The following is a 27,965-nucleotide window of genomic DNA, read 5'->3' on the forward strand; positions in this document are numbered from 1 at the left end:
TATTCTGAAAGATAACAGCATGAATCAGAATAGAACTCAGCCAGACAGAATTCAGTACTGCCCAACATAAAAAGATGATCCTTTGGTCTTTTATAACATTCTACTGAAACTAAAGTTACAAATACCAATACTGAAAAAAAAAAAAGTAACACCCCTACTTTCTCTGAAATGTTGTCTAAACTTGCATACAGATCTGCAATGATATACTATAACACAAGACATGATACATTCTCCTTACATCTTAGGCCCCATGCACATGACTAAGCTTGAATTATGGTATTCGAGCCATGATATTCCTATTGTGGCCAGTTTATCATGCAGGGACATTACATGCATAAGAAGATAACCCGTAGAGAATACCCATTTAAATAATTGTCATGCACATGCTGCACAGAAATTTACCTGCAGTAAAGATTATAAATCTGCAACACGTTGGGTTATACTGATGAGTTTCACCATGGATTTTACCCTTTGTACACCCTGGAATCTGCAGCAAGTCGTTACCAATTATGCAAAACAGTTGACATCCTCACAGGGAGTGAAGGAGGGAGGGACTGGTTTTCTTTACACAGGGAATGGTGAGAAGAGAGGCTGATTTTCCTCACAGCTTCCACATGTCCGTAACAGATTTCTCTGTACACTGGATTGACGGCATTTTGCAAGATCTTGCCACTTGTATTCCTGTATCTACTTCTGGATGCTGATGGAATATTATTCACAGACAGCATTCAGCTTTCCTGACTGTTCTCATAGATTTCTCTTTTTTTGAGTCCGTGATCTTTTTAGCTGCATCACATCTTGTATTTGCGATCAGTGTCCATGAATCTTCTATATTATGCTCACTTTGATTTTTCTCAGCTTTTGCTATTTTATAGTTACTCCTGGCAGAATTCCATGTGCATAAACCAGTATTGGTAATGGATAGGGGAGGAGGACAGACTGCTGCTCCCTATTGTACACACTCCCAGCCTTAGGAAGTGAAGTAAATTGTGCTAAAGCCATTATTATTATTATTGTTTATTTATATAGCACCATTAATTCCATGGTGCTTTACATTTGGGGGTTTACATACAGTACACAAAATATACAAACTGATGTGATACTAACAATGACCGACTGGCACAGTGCAATAGAGTGCCCTGCCTGCGAGGACTTACAATCTATGAGATTGGGTATAACCAGCAGAAAAACTGATAGGACACTATGTGTGATGCTGGGTTCACACCAGCGTTCGGTCTCCGTTCTCAGGTTTTGTCTTCTGCAGACAGAAGATGGAAACCTGTCAGACCGTGTCCGGCCAAGAGCGATGGTGAGCGAAACCCGTTTTTTTAAACCAGACACAAAGTCCTGCATGTCCGACTGTGTCCGGATGAAAAAAAAAAAAAGCTTTCACTGCGAAGAGCACAAAACGCTCACCGGTGCTCACGGCCGGACGTTTTCCAAACCCATTCAAATTAATGGGTTTGGAAACTGACTACAGGTTTCCATTTCCTGCCCAGTTTCGGGCAGGAAGCAGAAACCTGCATAACGGAGACCCTGGGTGCAGATGTGAACGAGCCCTCAAACTTTTACAGGCGCTGAATAGATCACCCTGCAAGATCTTTCACATATTTCAACTTGTCAGGAAATCTCAGGAACCATTTGAAGTTTTTTTTCCTTATATAGTATTCCTTATATTGTGTGTTTGTAGACTCTCTTCATATTAGACTAATGGCTTCTGTTTAACCATAAGCAACTATAGTATACTAGATCCACTTTCAGGTGGATATTGATGGATTCTGACACTGTATTTAAGACACTGTGTGAAAAAGTATTTGTCCTACTTACTCAACTAATAGTCTGTATCTAATATTGTCATGTAGCCCAGACAAAACCAAATCTTTCCCCAAGATATTCACTGCTGCATTATATTTTCTATGCTTAGTCTGTAATCTCTGTATATTTAATATACTTTACACAAAAAAAAGAGGCTACAAGGAGTTATCCGTATTACCTTGAATCAGATAACTAGTTTCTATTCTTGTGATGCTGAGACAAAGTGATATTTATAAGTTATTCTCCTCTGGGTCATGTTATATATATCCCAAAACAAAACTTATGAACCAATAACAAGTTTTGTCAAGTAATATTGCTCAGCACGCAGCCGTTTCTATTCTAAACCTAAAGATTAGAATCTCAGAACATTAATAAAGTCAGTGTGCCTGATGTTCTTTTTTTACAGTGTGCAAACTGTCTGGGGTACACTGCGTTCTAAATAAAACGTTGCCACGTCGGCCATGATTAAATGCTAGATATAGAACATTTATGTCTGTCATTGCAGACAGACCAGGCTTCACTGGTCAAGATTGGTCGTGTACCTTTCCAAATAAAGAAGAATGACTTAAGCACCTCAGAGAAAACTTTTCATCAAAGTGAAATTTATCGTCCACAAAGTTTTCTGTTCCAGGGTCGGTAATATAGCGGAATGTGGTGAGAAGCATTCACATTACGTACTGTGTGATCACTATACTGTCGCATAATTTATCGACCCAAAATTAATGGGGTGTTAGAGGGAAAGTGGAAGAAAGACTGTATCGAGAACTTTATTACACAACGTTAGTTTTATTTCTTGATCAAACGCTGACAAAAAAACGCACCACTGGATCCCCCCCTCCTTCTCCCTATTCTTTCACCTGATCTTATTCTGCATTTGATTTTTTTTTTTTTTGTAAATTTAAATGGATGCAAAATCATCCTATTATATTTGTTTCTACTATATCTTTGCTGCAGTCAAAGTCCCATTTGTTATGCTCATTCACCTAAAGTGTATTCTCTAAGCAGTCTATTTAGCGCAAGCTCCTCTGGGGTCTGTGAGTCTGAAGCAGTCCATATACATGAGATATTTATCTACAGATCATTGTCAGATCCAGTTTATTTTAGTAGCATTTGTTTTTAAGCTTTTAAGATAAGCGAATCCTTTACTAGTCCCACCATGGGCAAATTCAGTGTTTTACAGCAGCATGGATAATACAATAATATAAAAAAATATAAAATACAAAAAGTTCCACGGTAGAGGCATTACAGTGACAGTAGGTACAGATAGAAAGATAAAGGTAAAGAAGATAGTAGGAGGGATATCACAACCTAAGGATCTTTCATTTCTCTATATGGAGTGATCTACGCTTGGCCCAGTGTTGGTTGTACAGCCTAACCGCAGCGGGGAGGAAATATTTCCAATAGCCCTCTTTCTCACACTTGGGCTGAAGCAGACGGTTACTGACATTACTGCAGAGTGCTGTCATGGTCTCATGCATGGTATGTGAGTTATTCTCCAGCATGGAGCTCAACATGGACAGTAGCCTTCTATCACCCACCACATGCACTGGGTCCAGGGGGCTCCCCAGGACAGAGCTGGCCCTTCTAGACAGCTTGTTGAATCTATTCCTATTCCTTGCTGATATACTCCCCAAGCAGGCCACTCCAAAGAAGATGGCTGAGGCTACTACAGAGTTGAAAAAGGCCCTAAGTAGTGCCCCTTGGACTTCAAAGGCCTTCAGCCACCTGAGCAAGTAGAGCCTTCTGTGGCCCTTTCTGTACTGTGCATCGAGGTGATCTGCCCAGCCCAGCTTATTATTGAGGAGCACATCCAGGTACTTATAGGTGTTGACTATCTCAATGGCCGTTCCCTGGATATCCACTGGTTTTGGAGCATACAGTCCTATGAAAAAGTTTGGGCACCCCTATTAATCTTAATCATTTTTAGTTCTAAATATTTTGGTGTTTGCAGCAGCCATTTCAGTTTGATATATCTAATAACTGATGGACACAGTAATATTTCAGGATTGAAATTAGGTTTATTGTACTAACAGAAAATGTGCAATATGCATTAAACCAAAATTTGACCGGTGCAAAAGTATGGGCACCTCCACAGAAAAGTGACATTCATATTTAGTAGATCCTCCTTTTGCAAAGATAACAGCCTCTAGTCGCTTCCTGTAGCTTTTAATCAGTTCCTGGGTCCTGGATGAAGGTATTTTGGACCATTCCTCTTTACAAAACAATTCAAGTTCAGTTAAGTTTGATGGTCGCCGAGCATGGACAGCCCGCTCTCAAATGATCTGAAAACAAAGATTGTTCAACATAGTTGTTCAGGGGAAGGTTACAAAAAGTTGTCTCAGAGATTTAACCTGTCAGTTTCCACTGTGAGGAACATAGTAAGGAAATGGAAGACCACAGGGACAGTTTTTGTTAAGCCCAGAAGTGGCAGGCCAAGAAAAATATCAGAAAGACAGAGAAGAAGAATGGTGAGAACAGTCAAGGGCAATCCACAGACCACCTCCAAAGAGCTGCAGCATCATCTTGCTGCAGATGGTGTCACTGTGCATCGGTCAACAATACAGCGCACTTTGCACAAGGAGCAGCTGTATGGGAGAGTGTTGAGAAAGAAGTCGTTTCTGCAAGCACGCCACAAACAGAGTTGCCTGAGGTATGCAAAAGCACATTTGGACAAGCCAGCTTCATTTTGGAAGAAGGTCCTGTGAACTGATGAAACAAAGATTGAGTTGTTTGGTCATACAAAAAGGCGTTATGCATGGCATCCAAAAAAAACAGCATTCCAAGAAAAACACTTGCTACCCACTGTAAAATTTGGAATAGTTTCCACCATGCTTTGGGGCTGTGTGGCCAATTCCGGCACCGGGAATCTTGTTAAAGTTGAAGGTCACATGGATTCCACTCAGGATCAGCAGATTCTTGAGAATAATGTTCAAGAATCAGTGACGAAGTTGAAGTTACGCCGGGGATGGATATTTCAGCAAGACAATGATCCAAAACACCGCTCCAAATCGACTCAGACATTCATGCAGAGGAACAATTACAATGTTCTGGAATGGCCATCCCAGTCCCCAGACCTGAATATCATTGAACATCTGTGGGATGATTTGAAGCGGGCTGTCCATGCTCGGCGACTATCAAACTTAACTGAACTTGAATTGTTTTGTAAAGAGGAATGGTCCAAAATACCTTCATCCAGGATCCAGGAACTGATTAAAAGCTACAAGAAGCGACTAGAGGCTGTTATCTTTGCAAAAGGAGGATCTACTAAATATTAATGTCACTTTTCTGTTGAGGTGCCCATACTTTTGCACCAGTCAAATTTTGGTTTAATGCATATTGCACATTTTCTGTTAGTACAATAAACCTCATTTCAATCCTGAAATATTACTCTGTCCATCAGTTATTAGATATATCAAACTGAAATGGCTGTTGCAAACACCAAAATATTTAGAACTAAAAATGATTAAGATTAATAGGGGTGCCCAAACTTTTTCATAGGACTCTATCTCTGCTTGCAAATGTCCACCACCATCTTCTTGGTTTTCTCTGCATTAATCCTGAGGTGGTTCCGCTTTTGTGTATGATGACCACAGACCTCATTTTCTCTGCAGATTTCAGCAAATTAAGCTGGATCCACCAAAGGTCTGCAGTAAATATGTACAGTCCTATGAAAAAGTTTGGGCACCCCTATTAATCTTAATCATTTTTAGTTCTAAATATTTTGGTATTTGCAACAGCCATTTCAGTTTGATATATCTAATAACTGATGGACACAGTAATATTTCAGGATTGAAATTAGGTTTATTGTACTAACAGAAAATGTGCAATATGCATTAAACCAAAATTTGACCGGTGCAAAAGTATGGGCACCTCAACAGAAAAGTGACATTAATATTTAGTAGATCCTCCTTTTGCAAAGATAACAGCCTCTAGTCGCTTCCTGTAGCTTTTAATCAGTTCCTGGATCCTGGATAAAGGTATTTTGGACAAACAATTCAAGTTCAGTTAAGTTAGATGGTCGCCGAGCATGGACAGCCCGCTCTCAAATGATCCCACAGATGTTCAATGATATTCAGGTCTGGGCACTGGGATGGCCATTCCAGAACATTGTAATTGTTCCTCTGCATGAATGCCTGAGGATTTGGAGCGGTGTTTTGGATCATTGTCTTGCTGAAATATCCATCCCCGGCGTAACTTCAACTTCGTCACTGATTCTTGAACATTATTCTCAAGAATCTGCTGATACTGAGTGGAATCCATGTGACCCTCAACTTTAACAAGATTCCCGGTGCCGGCATTGGCCACACAGCCCCAAAGCATGATGGAACCTCCACCAAATTTTACAGTGGGTAGCAAGTGTTTTTCTTGGAATGCTGTTTCTTTTTGGACGCCATGCATAACGCCTTTTTTTATAACCAAACAACTCAATCTTTGTTTCCAAAATGAAGTTGGCTTCTCCAAATGTGCTTTTGCATACCTCAGGCAACTCTATTTGTGGCGTACGTGCAGAAACGGCTTCTTTCTCATCACTCTCCCATACAGCTTCTCCTTGTGCAAAGTGCGCTGTATTGCTGACTGATGCACAGTGACACCATCTGCAGCAAGATGATGCTGCAGCTCTTTGGAGGTGGTCTGTGGATTGTCCTTGACTGTTCTCACCATTCTTCTTCTCTGCCTTTCTGATATTTTTCTTGGCCTGCCACTTCTGGGCTTAACAAGAACTGTCCCTGTGGTCTTCCATTTCCTTACTATGTTCCTCACAGTGGAAACTGACAGGTTAAATCTCTGAGACAACGTTTTGTATCCTTCCCCTGAACAACTATGTTGAACAATCTTTGTTTTCAGATCATTTGAGAGCGGGCTGTCCATGTTTGGCGACCATCAAACTTAACTGAACTTGAATTGTTTTGTAGAAAGAAATGGTCCAAAATACCTTCATCCAGGATCCAGGAACTGATTAAAAGCTACAGGAAGCAACTAGAGGCTGTTATCTTTGCAAAAGGAGGATGTACTAAATATTAATGTCACTTTTCTGTTGAGGTGCCCATATTTTTGCACCGGTCAAATTTTGGTTTAATGCATTATTGCGCATTTTCTGTTAGTACAATAAACCTCATTTCAATCCTGAAATATTACTGTGTCCATCAGTTATTAGATATATCAAACTGAAATGGCTGTTGCAAACACCAAAATATTTAGAACTAAAAATGATTAAGATTAATAGGGGTGCCCAAACTTTTTCATAGGACTGTATATGGCCTGCCTAGATCAGGTAGTCTAAAGAATCCCCTGGTTTTTACCATTTACACCCACAATGAAGTATGGATTTTACCACAGGGGGATTTGCAGAGTGACAAAACCAGGATAATTGGTTGTCTTTAAATAGACCCTCAGCCCTACCATCATCCTCTTACCACAGCAACAGTGGCCAAGAAACAAAAGGCTGAAACACTGGAGTGGAGGGAAAAAAGTGTTATCATCTAGTAACATGATTCAACTGATGGCTTTAACTGTGGTTGACCCATTTTCCTGATACAGGGCTCCATATGCCCTGCATAGACATACAGTTGTTAGTGGTTTTAACTGCCAGATATGCGTTTTGTCTTTGCTGGGGAGTTGGGGATATTATGAAAGTAATGATTAAGAAATTACAAAAAAAGTTGGAAAATAAATCTCTTAATAATGCCCAGGATAGTCTGTATAAAGAGAACCTGTAACTGGGACACAATGTTATAGAGCAGAAGGAGCTGAAGGGATTGATCATATTGCAGTCTCTGCTCTCTTATTTCGGTAAGTCCGGGAGACTGTCCTATCAGTGACTGTCAGTCTGCCCTCTTTGGCTGTCCATACAGAGACAGCTGTCAATCAGTGATAGCTCTGCCTCTTGCACTATTTAACATTTAGAGAGCAGAGGATCCAGTGGTTCAATTACAGGTTATACTGAATCTTTTCCTACAAAACTTTACATGAATCTGCTGTGCTCCTTCTTCTCTATAACATTTGGCAGCAGATTAGACAACAATTTTCATGTTACAGGTTCCCTCTCGTGTAAGCGGCCACAAGAAAATGGCCGCAGACATGCACTGTCAGCGTTGGCTGATGGCAGAACTGACTGCGCATGCGTGAATTTTAAATCCAAAAGAAGCCGACGGAAAAGGACATCACGGGGAGACGAGCCAGAAGAAGACAGAACCCGGCGCTAGAGAGTTTTCTGGAAGCACTGGGGATGCCCCCAGTGCTGTTTGAGTGCTGGGGACTGCCCTCAGTGCTGCGAAAAAACTCATTTACATACTGAAGAAAACCAGGATATCTATGGAATGACGGTGCGGAGAAGACTTCTAAAGGTAGGAGAAGACTAGGCTTAAGAAAGGCATATTCCTATGTGTTATGGAGAAAAAATGGCATTCCAATGATTGAATCCCTTTAAATACATTTGGAGAGTCATAGATTCCGCATAACTGCTTTAGGGTCCATTTTTACTCATAAGGTGAATGGGTCCATTGAATACACAGCTGAGAATTGGCTGGGCGTTGTAACGCAATATGCATAGTATATGAAGGAATCGCAGCATCAGCCCCTTCCATTTTCTTTCTGTCTTCAGTTACTGTTAGTGAAGAGCTACTTTGTAGTGAACGAATAATTTTCTAAACCTACAGAGAGCCCATAACAAGTACACTTTAGATGAATGCAGACATTTTTCAATGGCTGTGTTTACTTCACATCCTTATGCTTATTATTAGATTGTGTTTTCAGATCTCATTCATGATGACAAATTTGGAATTATGGACATATGGAAGGGGGCTATGCTTTTCCTCAGTGCTGTATGCCGTTTGATACATATTTTAGCATTATTCCTGTGATCTGATTTACCACTTTCTATAGTAAAAATCTAAAATAACATAAGCCAGGTTATTCACGTATACATTCAAAACCAAAAGTTCTGTAAAGTTCATTCTAATATTGTCAAAAGTATTTTTATTTATTTTTTTCGATTTGTTCAAGAAATATATATTTTATATGATATTTTCAGCCATTGTGTATACTTTGTTGTATTGTTCCGGAGCTTTTAAATTTTAAAAGCCATCATGAACACCACGGTTACAATGACCGAAGTTACCCTCATAACCAGCTGTTCTATATCTTATTATTTTCATAATAAATTGGCTTTCTCTGCTATGATTGAGGTTTCCTGCCATTCTTTAAAATCCATTTCCAAGTGTTTTCTCCAGATAACAGGTCATCCTTGCACATACGCTTTGCGTGCAGTCAGCAGGAAAACTTAGTACTATGCCTCCCCATTGTCTCAAATGATTTTAATGTCACTTAATTGTAGCAGAGCAATTGCATGTGCTAAAGCGTTATATTCTCAGAACCGTGTGGCCCCTGTATCCCAAGCTATTCATGCTATCATGTGCTGCGAAAATGATAACATAATCAGGGACCAGCAGGGTTTTCACATACACAGCTGTTCATAGATGTGTACATCTTATTTCATTTATGGTAGTTCGGGTCGGACAGCTGCCTGTACAGATATGCACAGTATAGAAGAATATAGAAACCTGGCACTGATGATCATGAATCCCCCATTCTGTTATGTAAGGTGTATGATAGCAATACCCTTTGTTACCACTTGGCATTGACTACCTTTCACGTTCGTAATCTATTTTTTGGTCTAAATCAAAAATAGCTAAACGACATATAATGTACGGTGATGTTTTAGGTAGCTTGTGGTTTTTTTAGCAATTAACAAAAATGAAGCAAAAGAGAAATCTAAATCATGTTAATATGTGGTGTGAGCTCCCTTTGGAGGAGGAGTCCTGGAAGTGATGATATGGCCCCCACAGAGCCCTGATCTCAACATCATCCAGTCTGTCTGGAGTTACATAAAGAGACAGATGGATTGGAGCAAGTCTACATCCACAGAAGATCTGTGATTAGTTCTCCAAGATGTTTGAAACAATCTCCCTGGCAAGTTCCTTCAAAAACTTTCTGCCAGTATACCTAGAGGAATTGATGGAAGGCAAAGAGCGGTCAAATCAAATATTGATGGGATTTAGATTTGTCTTTTGTTTCATTTCACTTCATTTTCACAGACAAAATAAAGGAACACTTGTTTTATTTTGTTTTTTTGTTTTTTAAAGCATTGTTTCCACTCCTGCATAAACTTTTTACACAGTACTATGTGTTGTGGGGAAGGTAGGTCAGTAGAAGCAGTGGTACGGGTACACACAACCAAGACAGGGACCCAAAATATGCAGCAAACAGGAAAATAGATAAACCTTGTCTTTAGGCACAAAATGAGCAAAACAAAATACAGCCTTTACTTTTGGCAAAAACAAATAAAATCCTGCTCGTCTGAGCAACTAACTGATCAGAAGTCATGTCACTAGCAGCCACATGAACAAAACAAGCACAACTTTGTCTCACCGGACTCAGGGTTACAGGACAGACCCATACACCTCCTTTCACTCCATGGAACTGCAATGGAATTATTATTATTATTATTATTATTGTTGTTGTTGTTGTTTATTTATATAGCACCATTAATTCCATGGTACTTTTACATTTGAGGGTTCACATACAGTACACAAAATTTACAAACCGATATATTACAAGCAATGACCGACTGGCACAGTGGGATAGAGGGCCCTGCCCGCAAGGGCTTACAATCTGTGAGGAAAGAGGAATAGAGACAGAAGGTGAGGGGAGAGACTGTTCAGATGGTGGTGAGGTGATAGTAGTGTCATTGGAGGTTGTAGGCCTTCCTGAATAGGTGAGTCTGCAGGGCCTTCTTGAAGCCTGTGATTGTGGGGGTCAGTCTTATGTGTATTGGTAAGGAGTTCCAGGGTATGGGGGATGCACGAGAGAAATCTTGGAGTGGAGGAGAGGAGAGTAGAGCAGAGTAGGAGGTCTTTGGAGGATCTGAGGTTACGTGTTGGCAGGTAGCAGGAGATAGGGTTGGAGCTATATGGAGGGGATAGGTTGTGGATGGCTTTGTATGTTAACGTTAGTAGCTTGAACTTAATTTGCTGGGCCAGTGGAGGGACTGGCAGAGGGGAGCAGCCAATGAAGAACGAGAGGTGAGGTGAATTAAGCGAGCAGCGCAGTTTAAGGTGGACTGGAGGGAGGCGAGGGTCTTTGCGGGGAGTCCATGGAGAAGGGTGTTGCAGTAATTTAAGTGGGAGATTATGAGGGCATGGACGAGAATCTGCAGCCTTTTTCTTGCCTAGTAATCAGCCAATGATCTACACCTGGGTTGAGGCCTAATGAAGACCCCTCCTGGACCTGGATAAGTTAAAAACCTGGGGGGGAGATATAGCGATTCCATCACCTTGCCTGTCACCTTCTCACAATGTATATTTGTTTTATATATTTTTTTTATCATGGGTCATAATGGATCAGGTTGTATTATTGTGTTATATGATGGAACAATAAATGCAAGGAGGTGGAGGGTTTCAGATTGACACAACTATGGCTGCTTGAAGGGAGTGTATATATATCACAGACGATTTAAAATCTCAGCTGTATATGATGAGTATTGACATGTCAGAGTGTTGAAAAATATAGAATATATAGAGTCTGGCTTACCAGCTCTACATCCTGGCTATAGGAATCAAAGATAGAAGTTAGACCTGGATGTTGATGCCTATGAGAATACATAGGCTCGCTACTCTCTCAATATGGGTGGAGGGCCTTGTGCAGATTTTGCTTTGGGGCTCAAGAGCCTTTAGTTGCACTTTTGCATGGAGCTATGTAATTAAGAAATGCAGACAGTGATATATATACACTCACCGGCCAATCACATGGTGGCAACTCAGTGCATTTAGGCATGTAGACATGGTCAAGACAATCTCCTGCAGTTCAAACCGAGCATCAGTATGGGGAAGAAAGGTGATTTGAGTGCCGTTGAACGTGGCATGGTTGTTGGTGCCAGAAGGGCTGGTCTGAGTATTTCAGAAACTGCTGATCTACTGGGATTTTCACGCACAACCATCTCTAGGGTTTACAGAGAATGGTCCGAAAAAGAAAAAACATCCAGTGAGCGGCAGTTCTGTGGGCGGAAATGCGTTGTTGATGCCAGAGGTCAGAGGAGAATGGCCAGACTGGTTCGAGCTGATAGAAAGGCAACAGTGACTCAAATAGCCACCCGTTACAACCAAGGTAGCCAGAAGAGCATCTCTGAACGCACAGTACGTCGAACTTTGAGGCAGATGGGCTACAGCAGCAGAAGACCACACCGGGTGCCACTCCTTTCAGCTAAGAACAGGAAACTGAGGCTACAATTTGCACAAGCTCATCGAAATTGGACAATTGAAGATTGGAAAAACGTTGCCTGGTCTGATGAGTCTCGATTTCTGCTGCGACATTCGGATGGTAGGGTCAGAATTTGGCGTCAACAACATGAAAGCATGGATCCATCCTGCCTTGTATCAACGGTTCAGGCTGGTGGTGGTGGTGTCATGGTGTGGGGAATATTTTCTTGGCACTCTTTGGGCCCCTTGGTACCAATTGAGCATCGTTGCAACGCCAAAGCCTACCTGAGTATTGTTGCTGACCATGTCCATCTCTTTATGACCACAATGTACCCAACATCTGATGGCTACTTTCAGCAGGATAATGCGCCATGTCATAAAGCTGGAATCATCTCAGACTGGTTTCTTGAACATGACAATGAGTTCACTGTACTCCAATGGCCATCTTTGGGATGTGGTGGAATGGGAGATTCGCATCATGGATGTGCAGCCGACAAATCTGCGGCAACTGTGTGATGCCATCATGTCAGTATGGACCAAAATCTCTGAGGAATGCTTCCAGCACCTTGTTGAATCTATGCCACAAAGAATTGAGGCAGTTCTGAAGGCAAAAGGGGGTCCAACCCGTTACTAGCATGGTGTACCTAATAAAGTGGCCGGTGAGTGTGTGTGTGTGTGTATATATATATATATATATATATATATATATATATATATATATATATATATGTAAATGGGCACTTACATGGCTATTACACTAGGCATTCTGCTTCCATTGTCAGCATGAAGGATTAAGGGTGTTAATATATTGGCTTGTTTTGTTTTTAATGCTTTTCTATTCATTATTCCTGTTTACTAGAAGACAAGCGGGTGCTAGGAACAATGGTGACCTCAGCTTTATGCATTGCAGCTGTAATGGAAACACATTTTGTTTCTATTGTTGACCAACATTTATATCTCATTAGAGATGTTGGGCTGGCTGCCTAGAAGCGCCACTAGCCAATATAGATCCCTGAATTGGGCCAAGTTTACTCTCATCTCTATAATTAAATCAAAAGAAAGGTCAACAATTTTCTATGGATTATTTTTTGCTTATTACTTGTATATCTTACTATCTGCCTACCCTGCTGGTTTTGTCCATGTTGTAAGTTTACTTAATGATTTTAATAATGTAACACTGAGCATGTTCTCAACACTAAATTACCATACCAGTTAAAATACATGTGTATTTACAGAACTGTCAGTACCTATAGTCATAGCTGCAATTACAAGAAAACTACATCTATATATAATTTTTAAGTTTCGGTTGTTGTTTTTAATCATTCAGATAGACATTTGTAGGTGAATAGGCTAACAAAGCTCACTTCTTATTCTGAAGTTTTCTTAGTATACCCAATTTCCTTGTTCAGAACAGAAGTATCTTTGACTCTTCTAAATTTAAACCAGTTTGCCTTGATGCTTTTCATTTTGAAACTGTTTTGTCGGAAAAAATGTGTAGTTAAAGCCTAAGTAAATGTTTTTTGTTTTTTTTTTCATAAATCCATAGTGTAGGTGATAGTAGTATAATAATATACTATTTTATGGTATATATAATACTTTATTAAAATAAAGTACCTGGGTATTTAACTGTATACTTCTGCTTATCTCTTATATCTCTGACTTTAAAATTCTGTTCATGCACAAAAAAAATCAGTATATAGTGGGGAGGAGAAGGGAGAGGTATGAGGCTGTGTATAGAATTAAAATTATGTCAGTAGGCTGGATAGTAATTCCTGATAACTCAGCTGTGTTGTGAGAAACGACAGTTACAGTCTCTTATTTCTATGATATCTCTGCCTGGAGGAACTCTCCTTTTTTTTTTTTTTTTTTTTTTTTCCCCTCTCCCTGTATCTCTATAGACTTCTATAGCAAATACACAGTCCAGTCACATTAATGTTACCACCTGTCAAAATCCAGAATAACTACCTTTCGCAAAGTGGACATGGGAGAGAGGGGATGTTGTGATGATGTTCCGTCTCCAGTGCCGTGTCCAGCTGCGCTAGGTTATGCGGTTGAGCATCCATGGCACAAACAACCCGATCGAGGTGGTTCCACAGATTCTCGATTGTGTTCAAGTCCGGGGAATTTGATGGCCAAGAGAGTACGGTAAACTCATCCTGATGTTCCTTGAACCACGCACGTATACTGCTTTTAGATGCCATCATCCTGAGGAAAAACAATTCGGATGTAGGGGTGAATATGGTCCGCAAGGATAGATTCTTAATTGTGTTGATCCAAAAACGGGGGGAGCTTTTAAAATAAGATTAGCGGTGCCTGAATAGCCTTTTTAAAGGCTATTCAGGCATATGTGGGGCTCATACGGCATCATTTTGCTGATAGAGTCCCTTTTAAATAGCACATTAGGCACCAAAACTAACTTTTCTTGTTGCTGGTTAACTTTGGAGGTTACAGACAAAATTCCAACTGTGCCTGAACAGATGCTAAGAACTTGAATTGGTGGTGTTGGTGAAAGGTCCTCTTTAACAGAGTTTTTGATCTTTTGCAGTGACCACATTCCAGTGGTTATCTTGGATTAGAAAACAGGGGCTGACTACGCAAGGGCCAAAACTGGTTTTAAGCAGCTCTGGGTCTCCACAGGAGTAACCTGTCACACTCTTTCCAGTCTCTATAGGATATTGATTTCGCCGTCTAAGCTACATCGGCTTGGGATTTGGGTACCACACCTTCCTTGGAACAGAGGGGAACCAACTATGCATGTTCATCCAGAAATCTTCCATTGCCAGTAGAATCTGGGAACCAGATGACCGGCTCCCACCACATTGGCATAAGTTGCCCGATAAATTACAATCCTTTAAGCCATTAGTCTCTTCACTGTGCTGAAGATGTGGCACCAAAACAGGCACCCTCTTATCTTATGGGACTGCTCAAAACTGACTTATATTTGGTATCTGGTTTGGTGTATTGCGTCAACATCTATGGATTACCCCATCCCAAAGTCCGTCCTATGAGTGCTGAGGGGTACATCTTATCAGTTCAGTGACGACATGTATCCTAGCTCTCTGTGCCATCTGTCCAGCTATGGTTCAAGAAAAATAGGGAGGTACTAAGGATGAATGAACTGACTGCATCATTTAAAGAGGATCTGTCACTAGGTCTGAAAAGCCCAATGACATATATTATCTTATATTTAAGTTGATGGAGAGATCTGTTAAAACTGAAGAAACCCCCCCCAAAAAAACTGGCCTTAAAAAGACTGAACCGTGTGTCTGTTTTAACTACCGTTTTTATCCATGGTTGCCTGAATATAGCCTAAGGTCTCATCTGGACAAGCCAAGTGTGCAGGTCGAGGGGGGGGGTTATGGTTTTATAGTGTAACCCACACAAATTATATTCAAGCTTTATCCTATTGCCTTCAGTCTTCTATTGATTTCAATGGGGAGGGGGGAGGAGTTTTTCTGATATCATAAAGCAGGATAGGACCTGCTCTATAGTCATCATAACTGAGCATTGGACGGCACACTCAGTCATGTGCATGGAGCCCAAGTGTCCAATACCATTTTGTATTCAGATTTCGTTTTTCTGCACTCCTGAGCTCTAATGCTTGAAAAGTATCTTAACGAGTAGAATATAGAACTGGATTTCTTCACAAGCCACAACAAAGACAAATTCATTAAAAGTGATTTGTGCTGAAATCTGTCAGCGCGGCGTTCTCTGATATAAACGCACTAATGTTTCAAAGAGCGCAGTATTGCTTCCTGTAATTGATCTCCACTTTTGGAACTGATGTTCATTTCAAGAAACGGTTGTCACTTAAAAGCTCATTGAAAACAAGCAAACATATTTCTTACAATCAGAGCGTAGTCAATATGCTGGCAGAAATTGGTCCGAGTTGCCACGATTATTATGATAGTTTGTCTGCACAAAGCCATGCAGGATAGTCGCTCTTTCATGTTGTATTATTCACACCTCAATTTCTAGAGTCATTATAATGAGGAATATTCCATTACGTTTGCAGTTTTTTGGGTTAACGTTGTCATCCCCTCTTCTCAGGTTGCGGAAATGCACGGAGAGTTGATCGAATTTAACGAAAAGCTTCACCGTACTCTTATTGCAAAGGAAGCGCTGGTGTCACAAATGAGGCAAGAACTTATTGATCTCAGAGGGCCGGTAAGAATTCTTTATTGTCTTCTGATTTTACTCTTACTATCGAAGATTAATTGGATGAATAGCAATAGACAATGTACATTCCTGGAAACTGAAAAAATATAGCACAATGGGGGTATTCATTATTGTTCTAATGACAGTGTATTGGCTCTAAATAGACTACTTAAGATACTTGTGACTAAATTACATCCAAGTGGTATTTTTCCACTTTTCAGAAAGTGGTTGGGGTATGGGTATGGCATCATATGTGCCGCATATATCATAATTTACACCACTTTTATAGTGTAAATGATGGAAAAATCTGCACTACAAGGAGCTGGTGTAGATTTTCACTTAGGCACAATGGTGCTGGGAAGCACATCCTCAGCCGGCGCCGGTGACGTAAAGATCAACGTACAATATGCCAGTCTTTCTGAATTCTCCCTATGTCTGTTAGATCCCATACCAACCAGTAAAATTAGTAGATATCCAACTGGGATTTACAAGAAGACATTGCAGCTGGTCAACTACTGAAGATGTACTTACCCAGCTTATCCATTGCAATCTACAATACATTTTCATGAGATGTAAAGATGTAAATAAATGTCCTCTATATGCTGCGACTGAATCCTTTATCACAAGGTGGCCTGTGCTGCGATTTTTAAACCTGTTCATATCAGTCTTCAGGTGGTCTGCCATGATCCCTGCACATAAGCTGCATTAAACACCCAATCCCAGATGTTTTTTGTTGCGGAAGTTTTCTGGAATAAATTGTAGCATGTCCTTTCTTTGCATACTCAGCCTTAGGTGTATATAGATGGCTAAGTGCTGGTGGTTTTAGCTTTTGAAGTACACAGTAAGGCCAGTTTCAGATTGATTTGTTAAAAGGGTTTTCTGGGCAAATTTTATTTTTTTAAAGGACTGTTAGTGCTATTAATGAGTTAATAAGTGCACCAAAATTCCTTTAGCAATGTTTTGAGTGATTTCTGGGTTTGTGTGGGAGCTCCTGGTATATTCTGCTTTTGTTTATGTGGTGTACCTTCCACACTACCTCCCTCTTATTGCCCCCCCTCCTCTCTCACTCTGTTACACCCCATCTCTGTCTCCCTAGCTATCCTACCCACTACTAGCCCTTCCTAACTAACTTAGCCCACCGCATCATACTTACGTGTCTTTCTTGTTAGACTTCCGTTTTGGGACAGCTCTTCCTTTTCTTTCACTGTCCTTGGTTGTGTGCAAGCTGGAGACGCTTCTCTTCCTTTCTGCTAGTGCGTGCACAGACCAGAAGTGCCTCAGTGCCATCACTACTGCGCATGTGTCGCAGGCACCTCCAGACCGTGCAAGTGCTTGCAGAGAGGAAGAGGGGAGGAGCCGTTCTCAGAGAGGAAGGGGAGAGTAAAGGTGATGTTCATCACCGGATTATCAGAAAGTGTGCCTGGGTCAGTCACATGATCTCCCCGGGAATATGGGTAATTATAGATTTTTTTAAATGTAAGTAAATTAGAAGTTTTGCGAGGGGGTGAGGGGGTTATTAATTTTTTTATTCAACCCTGACAACCCCTTTTAAGTCCTTCAAATATGAGCCACATGTCTTCTGTATTTCTTGGACTGTTGGAAGGTCTCACAGCGTCGTGGTCCTCTATAGAAGTCCAGAACAGGACATTAGTCTCGCAGTGACGTTTCAGCATCATTGATAACTATGACGATCGGAGACCAGGTTTCTGGACAGTGGTTAGTCTAGGAAACACCGGTGAGACATGGCCCTTTTTAATGGACTGAATATGTACATCTGAAACTGGCCTTAGCCCAAGAAGACAAAGTACCTGAAACTAACTGAATAATGGGGTTTTACTCATTTTGGAGAGTTTTAAATGCTGATGATCTATCCTTGGAATACGTTATTAGGTTATGAATATTAGATTGGTGGGGATCCATCATCTGGCACCACCACCAATCAGTTATTCTCAGGACCTTCCAGTGCTCAAACTATACAGTGTACGGAGCCATAAGTAGAAGTAGTTGTGCCAAAGCACTGCAGCTCTGTTGCCATTCATGTTAAGGTTGCTATGGTAACGTTAACTGACTAACTCTAGTTTGTGTGAACATCACATCAAGTGACCTCTGCTGATGAATGTGTTACTGTGGAGTGGAGAGAACACAACAACATGTCTAAGCGCTCGCTCAGTCTTTGTCACCATAGTGACCCCAGAGGAAGCGCAATATTCACATTGCTGCAGCAGTTAGGACATCTGGGGGATAGAAAAGTTTTTTTTTAAAAGAAACAAAACCTTTTTAACATATATACTATGCAATACATCTGTACATGGTATGCAATACCTAACAAATCAGACACTTCCAGGTAAAATGTGTCTGTATGACCTTTAATGTGAATAGTGTATCAAGCTAAATGTGATATCTGACCCATAAATTGCATATCCTACTGAACCTCGAGCCTTTTTATGTTCAGACCCCACATTCCTTGCCTGATATATGAAGTGGAATTGAAATATTCAGCAATTTGAGCCATTAAAGTTGGATATGTTCTCTGCAGATTACAAATAACTCCCATAGATACATAGCATGTGATAGTTATTTGGAATTTCTTACATCAATTTCCTAGCAGAGCACTGTTATTGCTTGCTTACTCCTTCAGTAAGAGCGTTATCCGTCATCCTCATGGGTAGACTGCAATTTTTAGTACGTTTTGGAGATAAACACATAACGGTTTTACCTTTTTAAATGTGAGGTTGCTTCCCAGTGAGCAAAATGAGGAAAAAGAACGACAGCGCTGTCGGCTTGGGGGGAATAGAGTTTCAGCAAATTGTGCCTTTTAGAATTCATAAAGGGAATGAGTTTATAGATTTCTTTAAAACAGATTCATCGCAGGAGTGTTTTCTCCTGAATCACAAAAGCAGATGTTGCTTTATGTATACTTGTTCTACCATAGCCATTTTTTGGTTATATACACCACATGGCCAAAAGCCTGTGAACATTTGACCATCACAGATGGCTGAATATCCCGTTTCAAAACTGCAGCCATAAATATGATTATGGACTCCCTTATATCACAGACTCCGCATCTTCATTGTTTGGCAAGAAGGTCTGGTTTAGAATCGTCTGGTTTACAATCAGGATTCATGTTCATCCCAAAGGTGTTGGGGTTGAAGTCAGGGGTCTTTGTGGGCCACATGCATTCACTCATTTCATTGGCTACTGGTTAAAAAGACAGAACACAGTGTTTTTCCAGTGTGTTTTTGAACGGTGTCGGAAGATTGCATTTGGGGAGTTTACTAACAAATCTAAAGGGTGTAAATTTGGTACATGGCCCTTTCTTGCTCCATAGGAGCACCACATTGTCCCCTGTGCACCCAGCCACTAATGGCATGGTGCAAGTTATTCCTGAAATCTGCACTGACATAGATTTCATTTCTGGCTTCGAGGGAGCACTGGGGGGTTTATTAAACTGGTAGAAGGGATACATCTTTTGTGCACGGTCCCAATTTAAAACAAAGTTGTGCCACTTTGACGTATTTCTGGCCTGACTTCTGGGTAGAGCAGAGTGACGTTCAGGGTGGGCCAGGACAGGAACACTCTTGCCTGCTACATTTACTATAACTCATGCCAGAAAACCGGCATGAGTTATAGTTCAAATATATCCCAGGACCTGTCTAACCTAGATTTTAATTCTAGCATACAGGACTTCCAAAGGTGCATCTTGCGCCAGCCAGAGACTTTATAAGCACTGGAGTGCAGAACGTCAGTCTTAATAAATTCCCCTCATTGTGTCAATGTAGCCAAAGTGTATGTTTTTTTTTTTTTTGTGGCAAAACTGGATGACAATTGGTACTGGAAGCGCTTCCTCTGTTTGTGTTGTACCGCCGTCCGCCATGCACTCTGTCTTGCTGGGCTTATCGCTCCTCCGATCATTGCTAGGATCACACCCACAGGAGCAGGTGAACCTGCCGGCGGTGTGCGGCTCCTCTACCCGACCAGGCACACAATGAGAGTCATCTCCACTTTGATGCCCCCCTGCTGGCACCTCAGGCCATGCAGTTATAACACCCCCATGCCTTCCACACCCCTGGGGGATTGCAATTATTCTCTGGGAGCCCCCTCTCCTGATGTCCTGCTCCCCCAGCAGCCTGCCACCCTTGTGCAGGGAAGCCAACCTCTCTAGCTCTCACCTGTGTTTGCGTGCTGACATCTTTCTGGGTTGTCAAGCTGCCCTTCCTCCTGCAACTACTACTAATCCTAGAACCATCGGCAATGCCATGTCGTCCACTCTGGCTTCTCCCTGATACGCCATCCTCCTCAAAGCGTTCTGATTCCTCTCAGTCTGACTTCACCTCGCCCAGCCACAGATCGCAGTGTCCCCAGCTTGTGGGCATTTGGAATCTTCTCAGCTTCCTACCTACCAAGGTGGACTTGGAAACTATTGTATGTAAATTTGAGGCTAAGCAGGAGCATATTATCTCAGGGTTCAGCAGAGCTTAACTCCCTATTTACGCAGATTTCTACTCAACAGCAGCAGACCAGATCGCTTGTTCAGCGGCTTACTACAGTGAAGCACCTTCTGACTACTCAACGAGGTCTCAACAAGTCCATCTGTTTGCAGGTGAGGGCGGGCCCCAGTGCTCAAACGGTGATGGGGGCATCCCCACTGCTGCCCGAAGCCAGCAGCCATTTTTGGGAGACCGCTCTTGTAGTTCAATACAGGAGCGTACTGTGCAGGCATCGGAGGTTGGACCGAGACGGAAGACATAAGCTGAGGATGGAGGTGTCGCTGGAGTGAGCTCTCGGGCAGCAGTGGGGACGCCCCCATCGCCGTTTGAGCGCTGGGGCCCGCCCTCATTGCTGCGGAGAAATCATTTGCATACCGGTTAAAACCGGTATTTCTAAGGAATGGCGCCGCGGAGACCACGTCTAAAGATAAGAGACGAATAGCTTTTCTTAAGGCTATTCCGACGTGGTAATTAGAAAAAATGTTGGTTTAGTGGTAGAATCCCTTTAAACCGATCTTGCAAACCATTGTGTAAGTTGGAGCCACTTACAGATGGGGCCATCCTTTTCATCTCCAGATCTGCCATAATGGTGCAACATTTGCTGTTCACTCTCCAGATCAGGTGGCTTCCTTGGCAAAATTTCTAGAACTGCCTGACTTGGCCCTACGAAACTGGCTGGACTTTCTTCTGCCATCTTCCTCACCTGTGGGGCTTCCTTCTGCCTCAGCCATGCTTTGTTATCATTGACTGAAAGGGGGTGCCTCATCACGGCCTTCCTGAGCATCCTTACAATTTTTCTGCAATGCATTGTAACAAGACTCTTTTTGATGTTGGGACTTCCGCTTTGGCTTGCCCGTGGCTCTGATTGACCTTCACACTGGTCTTTCTCTGCAGAGACTTTTCATCTAGCCTCCTCCTGTTGTAGCATCCTGGATGCCCTACCCTGCTATTAGCTCCTCTGGGGACTCAGACCTGCGCGGTCTTACTAGTGTTCCCCACATTGGTCGCTCCCTCTGACTTTTGGTACTTTACTATTTGTATTGACCCCATGGAAAAACCTCACAGTGTTCCAGTGCCGCTCTGTAATTCTGACCCTCCTCACATGTCTTCCCCTGTACTTTGACTTGGCTCAGGAACTGGGTAGCAACCTGTTGTCGTTCTACTCCCACCCCAGTAGTTTCTTGCAGCTCTTGGGTCACACTGCGATATGCACCTGAGATCTTCTTTAAGTGAGTTTTCTCACTGTTTGTTTTTTCACGTTCTTAGATTAGTTTTGATTGGGGTTTGTTGATAGGTTTCATTTGTCTTTCCCCATTCGGTTCTGTCTTTACAGACGTCTCCTCTTCACACTAAGGCATGTTTCTGTTCCTTTTGTTAACTGAGTTATGATCTGGGGATCTCTGACCATGGAATGGCCCCTGACTGATAACTTCTCATTCAAGTGTAAGGAAAACACAAAAGAAAAACAAAAACAAGTTTAATGAGCAGTTTGGAATAGCTTGTGTGTAGTACTCCTAATTCCTGCCTTGCACTCTAGTAACTAACCTGAGTGGGCGCGAACACAGCCAGAGAAATAACTCCCCTGCAAGAGAAAAAGAAAATCCTATCTTCTTTCACATTTAGGAAGGAGAGGTAAGATACAGAGAAAGTCCCCCCCAGGTGTCCGACTGGACGGTGAATGGGAGGAAATGCAGAGCAGAAAATAAACGTGAAACACAGAAAACTAACACTATGCAAAGGGATAGGAAAAACAGAACTTAGTATCACACACAAAAGAAACCCTACAAAAGTCCAAACTTCCAAGCAGTAAAAAGACTAAGCTTCACTGCTCCTGGAACACTATGCTTGTAAATAAGAGCTCAATACTTCTCAAATATTCAGATGGTAAGAACAGGAAGCAAAATAAGCTGAATGGGCCAGGACTCAGACACAGATGAATGAAGCAGATTCTGGCAGACAGATCATTTCAGGAACACTGGAACCTGGAGTTTAAGACCGGCAACTGACAGCATGCAAAGCGGAGTTTAAATAGCCAGAAGCCGGAGTAGTGAGAAGGCCAATTGGATAACAGCACTCAGAACCACCAACAACCTGAAATGAGTCCTAGCACTGCAGAGAAACTTAACCCCTTCAGAAGCCAAGACACAGTAGAGCAATGACCAGCAGTGCAGCTCATTGCACGATCCACGCATGAGTGCAACCGCAAAGACTGCATGCCCAGTGTGAACATTCCCCTGCCACGCATCAGACGATTCACACACAGAATGCCATTCAGACACTCCACGCCTGAACCTAACAGGCTTTGATAGCAAAGACCGGGTCATAACATACTGGCCCCAACTTTTGCAGAGGCCGTTTTTGTATTGTTTTTTTTTTGTTTGTTTTTTTATTGTTTGTTGTTATTTGACACACAGAATTTATATAACAAAAAAAAAATAAAAATAAAGTTTATTTATTTATTTATTTATTTATTACAGGAAGCGACTAGAGGCTGTTATCTTTGCAAAAGGAGGATCTACTAAATATTAATGTCACTTTTCTGTTGAGGTGCCCATACTTTTGCACCGGTCAAATTTTGGTTTAATGCATATTGCACATTTTCTGTTAGTACAATAAACCTCATTTCAATCCTGAAATATTACTGTGTCCATCAGTTATTAGATATATCAAACTGAAATGGCCGCTGCAAACACCAAAATATTTAGAACTAAAAATGATTAAGATTAATAGGGGTGCCCAAACTTTTTCATAGGACTGTATGTATGTATATATATATATATATATATATATATATATATATATAAAAATTACATATTTTGTCTAGACAGCTAACCTTCATGAATTATCTCATGCACTTTGTAATGTATTATGTTTTTGTCATCCTAGGTCCCTGGAGATTTGAGTCAAACATCTGAAGACCAGAGTTTGTCAGACTTTGAAATGTAAGTCATTTAAGCAAGTCTGTAAAGCCACGAAAACCTCCAGATATTTAACATTTCAGAGAATGTGCTCATAAATCATATATACAATCTATATGATATATGACAAACATATAAAAGTGGTGTAGATCTACATCAAAAAGTGGACTTAAAATAAATATTAAGATAAAATATAGAAATCCTTTTAGTGAAATTATATATTGCTTGACTTGACGGCTGACAGGCTGCTTTCTCCATCTCACTTTTGCAAGCACATTGCCACTCCCATGTTGAACACTATTTATGTCTGACAAAATGGTTAGTAAGGAAACACTGCGTAACAACCACACTGTCTAACAAGAAGAAAAAGGGGAGGGTGGAAAAGGTCTGCGCCTGGGCCCCCCATTACTCAGACAATTATAACTCTTACTACAACATTCTAGCCTTTATTATTTCAGCGGAGTCTTGATATAAGGCCTAGTAAAAGTGGATTCTTTGAAAGGCTTAAGATTAGAGATGAGCGAACAGTGTTCTATCGAACTCATGTTCGATCGGATATTAGGCTGTTCGGCATGTTCGAATCGAATCGAACACCGCGTGGTAAAGTGCGCCATTACTCGATTCCCCTCCCACCTTCCCTGGCGCCTTTTTTGCTCCAATAACAGCGCAGGGTAGGTGGGACAGGAACTACGACACCGGTGACGTTGAGAAAAGTAGGCAAAACCCATTGGCTGCCGAAAACATGTGACCTCTAATTTAAAAGAACAGCGCCGCCCAGGTTCGCGTCATTCTGAGCTTGCAATTCACCGAGGACGGAGGTTTCCGTCCAGCTAGCTAGGGCTTAGATTCTGGGTAGGCAGGGACAGGCTAGGATAGGAAGGAGAAGACAACCACAACAGCTCTTGTAAGAGCTAAATTCCAGGGAGAAGCTTGTCAGTGTAACGTGGCACTGACGGGCTCAATCGCCGCAACCCAGCTTTCCCAGGATCCTGAATGGAATACACTGTCAGTGTATTCCCGTATACCCGATATATACCCCCGATACCCGTTCCAACGGTGTGCCCCCCCACCTTCACCCCAGAAATACCCTGCAAGTCCCCTAGCAATAGAATTGGGGCTATATACACCCACTATTTTTGCTACTGCCATATAGTGCCATTGTCTGACTGGGAATTCAAAGAATATATTGGGGTTACGTGCACCCACAATTTTTACTACTGGTATACAGTGCCAGTTTCTGACTGGGAATTCAAAGAATATATTGGGGTTACAAATACCCTCATTTCTTGCTACTGCCATATAGTGCCAGTTTCTGACTGGTAATTCAAAGAATATATTGGGGTTACGTGCACCCACAATTTTTACTACTGGTATACAGTGCCAGTTTCTGACTGGGAATTCAAAGAATATATTGGGGTTACGTGCACCCACAATTTTTACTACTGGTATACAGTGCCAGTTTCTGACTGGGAATTTAAAGAATATATTGGGGTTACGTGCACCCACAATTTTTACTACTGGTATACAGTGCCAGTTTCTGACTGGGAATTCAAAGAATATATTGGGGTTATAAATACCCTCATTTCTTGCTACTGCCATATAGTGCCAGTTTCTGACTGGGAATTCAAAGAATATATTGGGGTTACGTGCACCCACAATTTTTACTACTGGTATACAGTGCCAGTTTCTGACTGGGAATTCAAAGAATATATTGGGGTTACGTGCACCCACAATTTTTACTACTGGTATACAGTGCCAGTTTCTGACTGGTAATTCAAAGAATATATTGGGGTTACGTGCACCCACAATTTTTACTACTGGTATACAGTGCCATTGTCTGACTGGGAATTCAAAGAATATATTGGGGTTATAAATACCCTCATTTCTTGCTACTGCCATATAGTGCCAGTTTCTGACTGGGAATTCAAAGAATATATTTGGGTTACGTGCACCCACAATTTTTACTACTGGTATACAGTGCCATTGTCTGACTGGGAATTCAAAGAATATATTGGGGTTACGTGCACCCACAATTTTTACTACTGGTATACAGTGCCAGTTTCTGACTGGGAATTCAAAGAATATATTGGGGTTACGTGCACCCACAATTTTTACTACTGGTATACAGTGCCAGTTTCTGACTGGGAATTCAAAGAATATATTGGGGTTACAAATACCCTCATTTCTTGCTACTGCCATATAGTGCCAGTTTCTGACTGGTAATTCAAAGAATATATTGGGGTTACGTGCACCCACAATTTTTACTACTGGTATACAGTGCCAGTTTCTGACTGGGAATTCAAAGAATATATTGGGGTTACGTGCACCCACAATTTTTACTACTGGTATACAGTGCCAGTTTCTGACTGGGAATTCAAAGAATATATTGGGGTTATAAATACCCTCATTTCTTGCTACTGCCATATAGTGCCAGTTTCTGACTGGGAATTCAAAGAATATATTGGGGTTACGTGCACCCACAATTTTTACTACTGGTATACAGTGCCAGTTTCTGACTGGGAATTCAAAGAATATATTGGGGTTACGTGCACCCACAATTTTTACTACTGGTATACAGTGCCAGTTTCTGACTGGTAATTCAAAGAATATATTGGGGTTACGTGCACCCACAATTTTTACTACTGGTATACAGTGCCATTGTCTGACTGGGAATTCAAAGAATATATTGGGGTTATAAATACCCTCATTTCTTGCTACTGCCATATAGTGCCAGTTTCTGACTGGTAATTCAAAGAATATATTGGGGTTATAAATACCCTCATTTCTTGCTACTGGTATATAGTGCCATTGTCTGACTGGGAATTCAAAGAATATATTGGGGTTACGTGCACCCACAATTTTTGCTACTGGTATATAGTGCCAATTTCTAACTGGGAATTCAAAATGCGCAAGGCTCCCGGAAAGGGACATGGACGAGGCCGTGGGCGAGGTCGGGGGAATGGTTCTGGGGAGCAAGGTAGCAGTGAAGCCACAGGGCGTCCCGTGCCTACTCCTGTGGGGCAGCAAGCATTGCGCCACTCCACAGTGCCAGGGTTGCTTGCCACATTAACTAAACTGCAGGGTACAAACCTTAGTAGGCCCGAGAACCAGGAACAGGTCTTGCAATGGCTGTCAGAGAACGCTTACAGTACATTGTCCAGCAGCCAGTCAGACTCTGCCTCCTCTCCTCCTATTACCCAACAGTCTTGTCCTCCTTCCTCCCAAAATTCCCAAGCTTCACAGAACAATAACCCCAACTGTCCCTGCTCCCCAGAGCTGTTCTCCGCTCCTTTCATTGTCCCTCAACCTGCCTCTCCACGTCACGATTCCACGAACCTAACAGAGGAGCATCTGTGTCCAGATGCTCAAACACTAGAGTCTCCTCCATCTCCGTTCGATTTGGTGGTGGATGACCAGCAACCCACCCTCATCGACGATGATGTGACGCAGTTGCCGTCAGGGCATCCAGTTGACCGGCGCATTGTGCGGGAGGAGTAGATGAGACAGGAGTTGGAAGAGGAAGTGGTGGATGATGAGGACACTGACCCGACCTGGACAGGGGGGATGTCAAGCGGGGAAAGTAGTGTGGATGTTGAGGCAAGTGCAGCACCAAAAAGGGTAGCTAGAGGCAGAGGCAGAGGTCAGCAGCTTAGGCGAAGCCAGGCCACACCCGGAATCTCCCAAGATGTTCCAGTTCGTACCCAGCCCCGAAAAACTCCCACCTCGAGGGCACGTTTCTCGAAGGTGTGGAGTTTTTTCAAGGAATGCGCCGAGGACAGATATAGTGTTGTCTGCACAATTTGCCTCTCGAAATTGATTAGGGGCTCTGAGAAGAGCAACCTGTCCACCACTTCAATGCGCCGTCATTTGGAATCCAAGCACTGGAATCAGTGGCAGGCAGCAACGGCAGGACAAAGGCCGCCTGCCGTTCACGCCACTGCCACTGCCTCTGCCACTGCCTCTGCCTCTGCCACTGCCACTGCTGACTGTGCTGGCGATGCACTCCAGAGGACGAGCCAGGACACCACTTCATCTGCCTCCGCCACTTTGTTGACTTCTCCCTCATCCTCCCCTGTTCCTGTCTTATCTCCTTCTCCTGCACCATCAAAGGCACCATCAGGCGCTTCTTTACAACAACCCACCATCTCTCAGACATTGGAGCGGCGGCAGAAATACACTGCTAACCACCCACACGCGCAAGCCTTGAACGCCAACATCGCTAAACTGCTGGCCCAGGAGATGTTGGCGTTCCGGCTTGTTGAAACTCCCGCCTTCCTGGACCTGATGGCAACTGCGGCACCTCGCTATGCCGTCCCTAGCCGTCACTACTTCTC

At 42.1% G+C, this 27,965-nt stretch overlaps 1 protein-coding gene across 2 annotated transcripts in view; it reads left to right on the forward strand.

Moving 5' to 3' along the window:
* Positions 1 to 27,965, forward strand: part of SNX29 (sorting nexin 29) — a 412,861-nt gene that overhangs the window by 190,901 nt on the left and 193,995 nt on the right. Inside the window, exons 16-18 of one of the 2 annotated variants that reach the window (XM_075285781.1) lie at positions 16,119 to 16,235; positions 23,600 to 23,655; positions 23,904 to 23,968. In XM_075285781.1, coding sequence (XP_075141882.1) covers positions 16,119 to 16,235; positions 23,600 to 23,655; positions 23,904 to 23,925 — 195 coding nt within the window. In that variant the 3' untranslated portion in view covers positions 23,926 to 23,968. Of the gene's footprint in view, positions 1 to 16,118; positions 16,236 to 23,599; positions 23,656 to 23,903; positions 23,969 to 27,965 lie in introns of those variants that run through there. The other variant, XM_075285780.1, reaches the window with a different exon arrangement.

This window comes from Leptodactylus fuscus, chromosome 8 (genome assembly GCF_031893055.1).
Source record: "Leptodactylus fuscus isolate aLepFus1 chromosome 8, aLepFus1.hap2, whole genome shotgun sequence".
In the NCBI taxonomy this organism is placed as follows: domain Eukaryota; kingdom Metazoa; phylum Chordata; class Amphibia; order Anura; family Leptodactylidae; genus Leptodactylus; species Leptodactylus fuscus.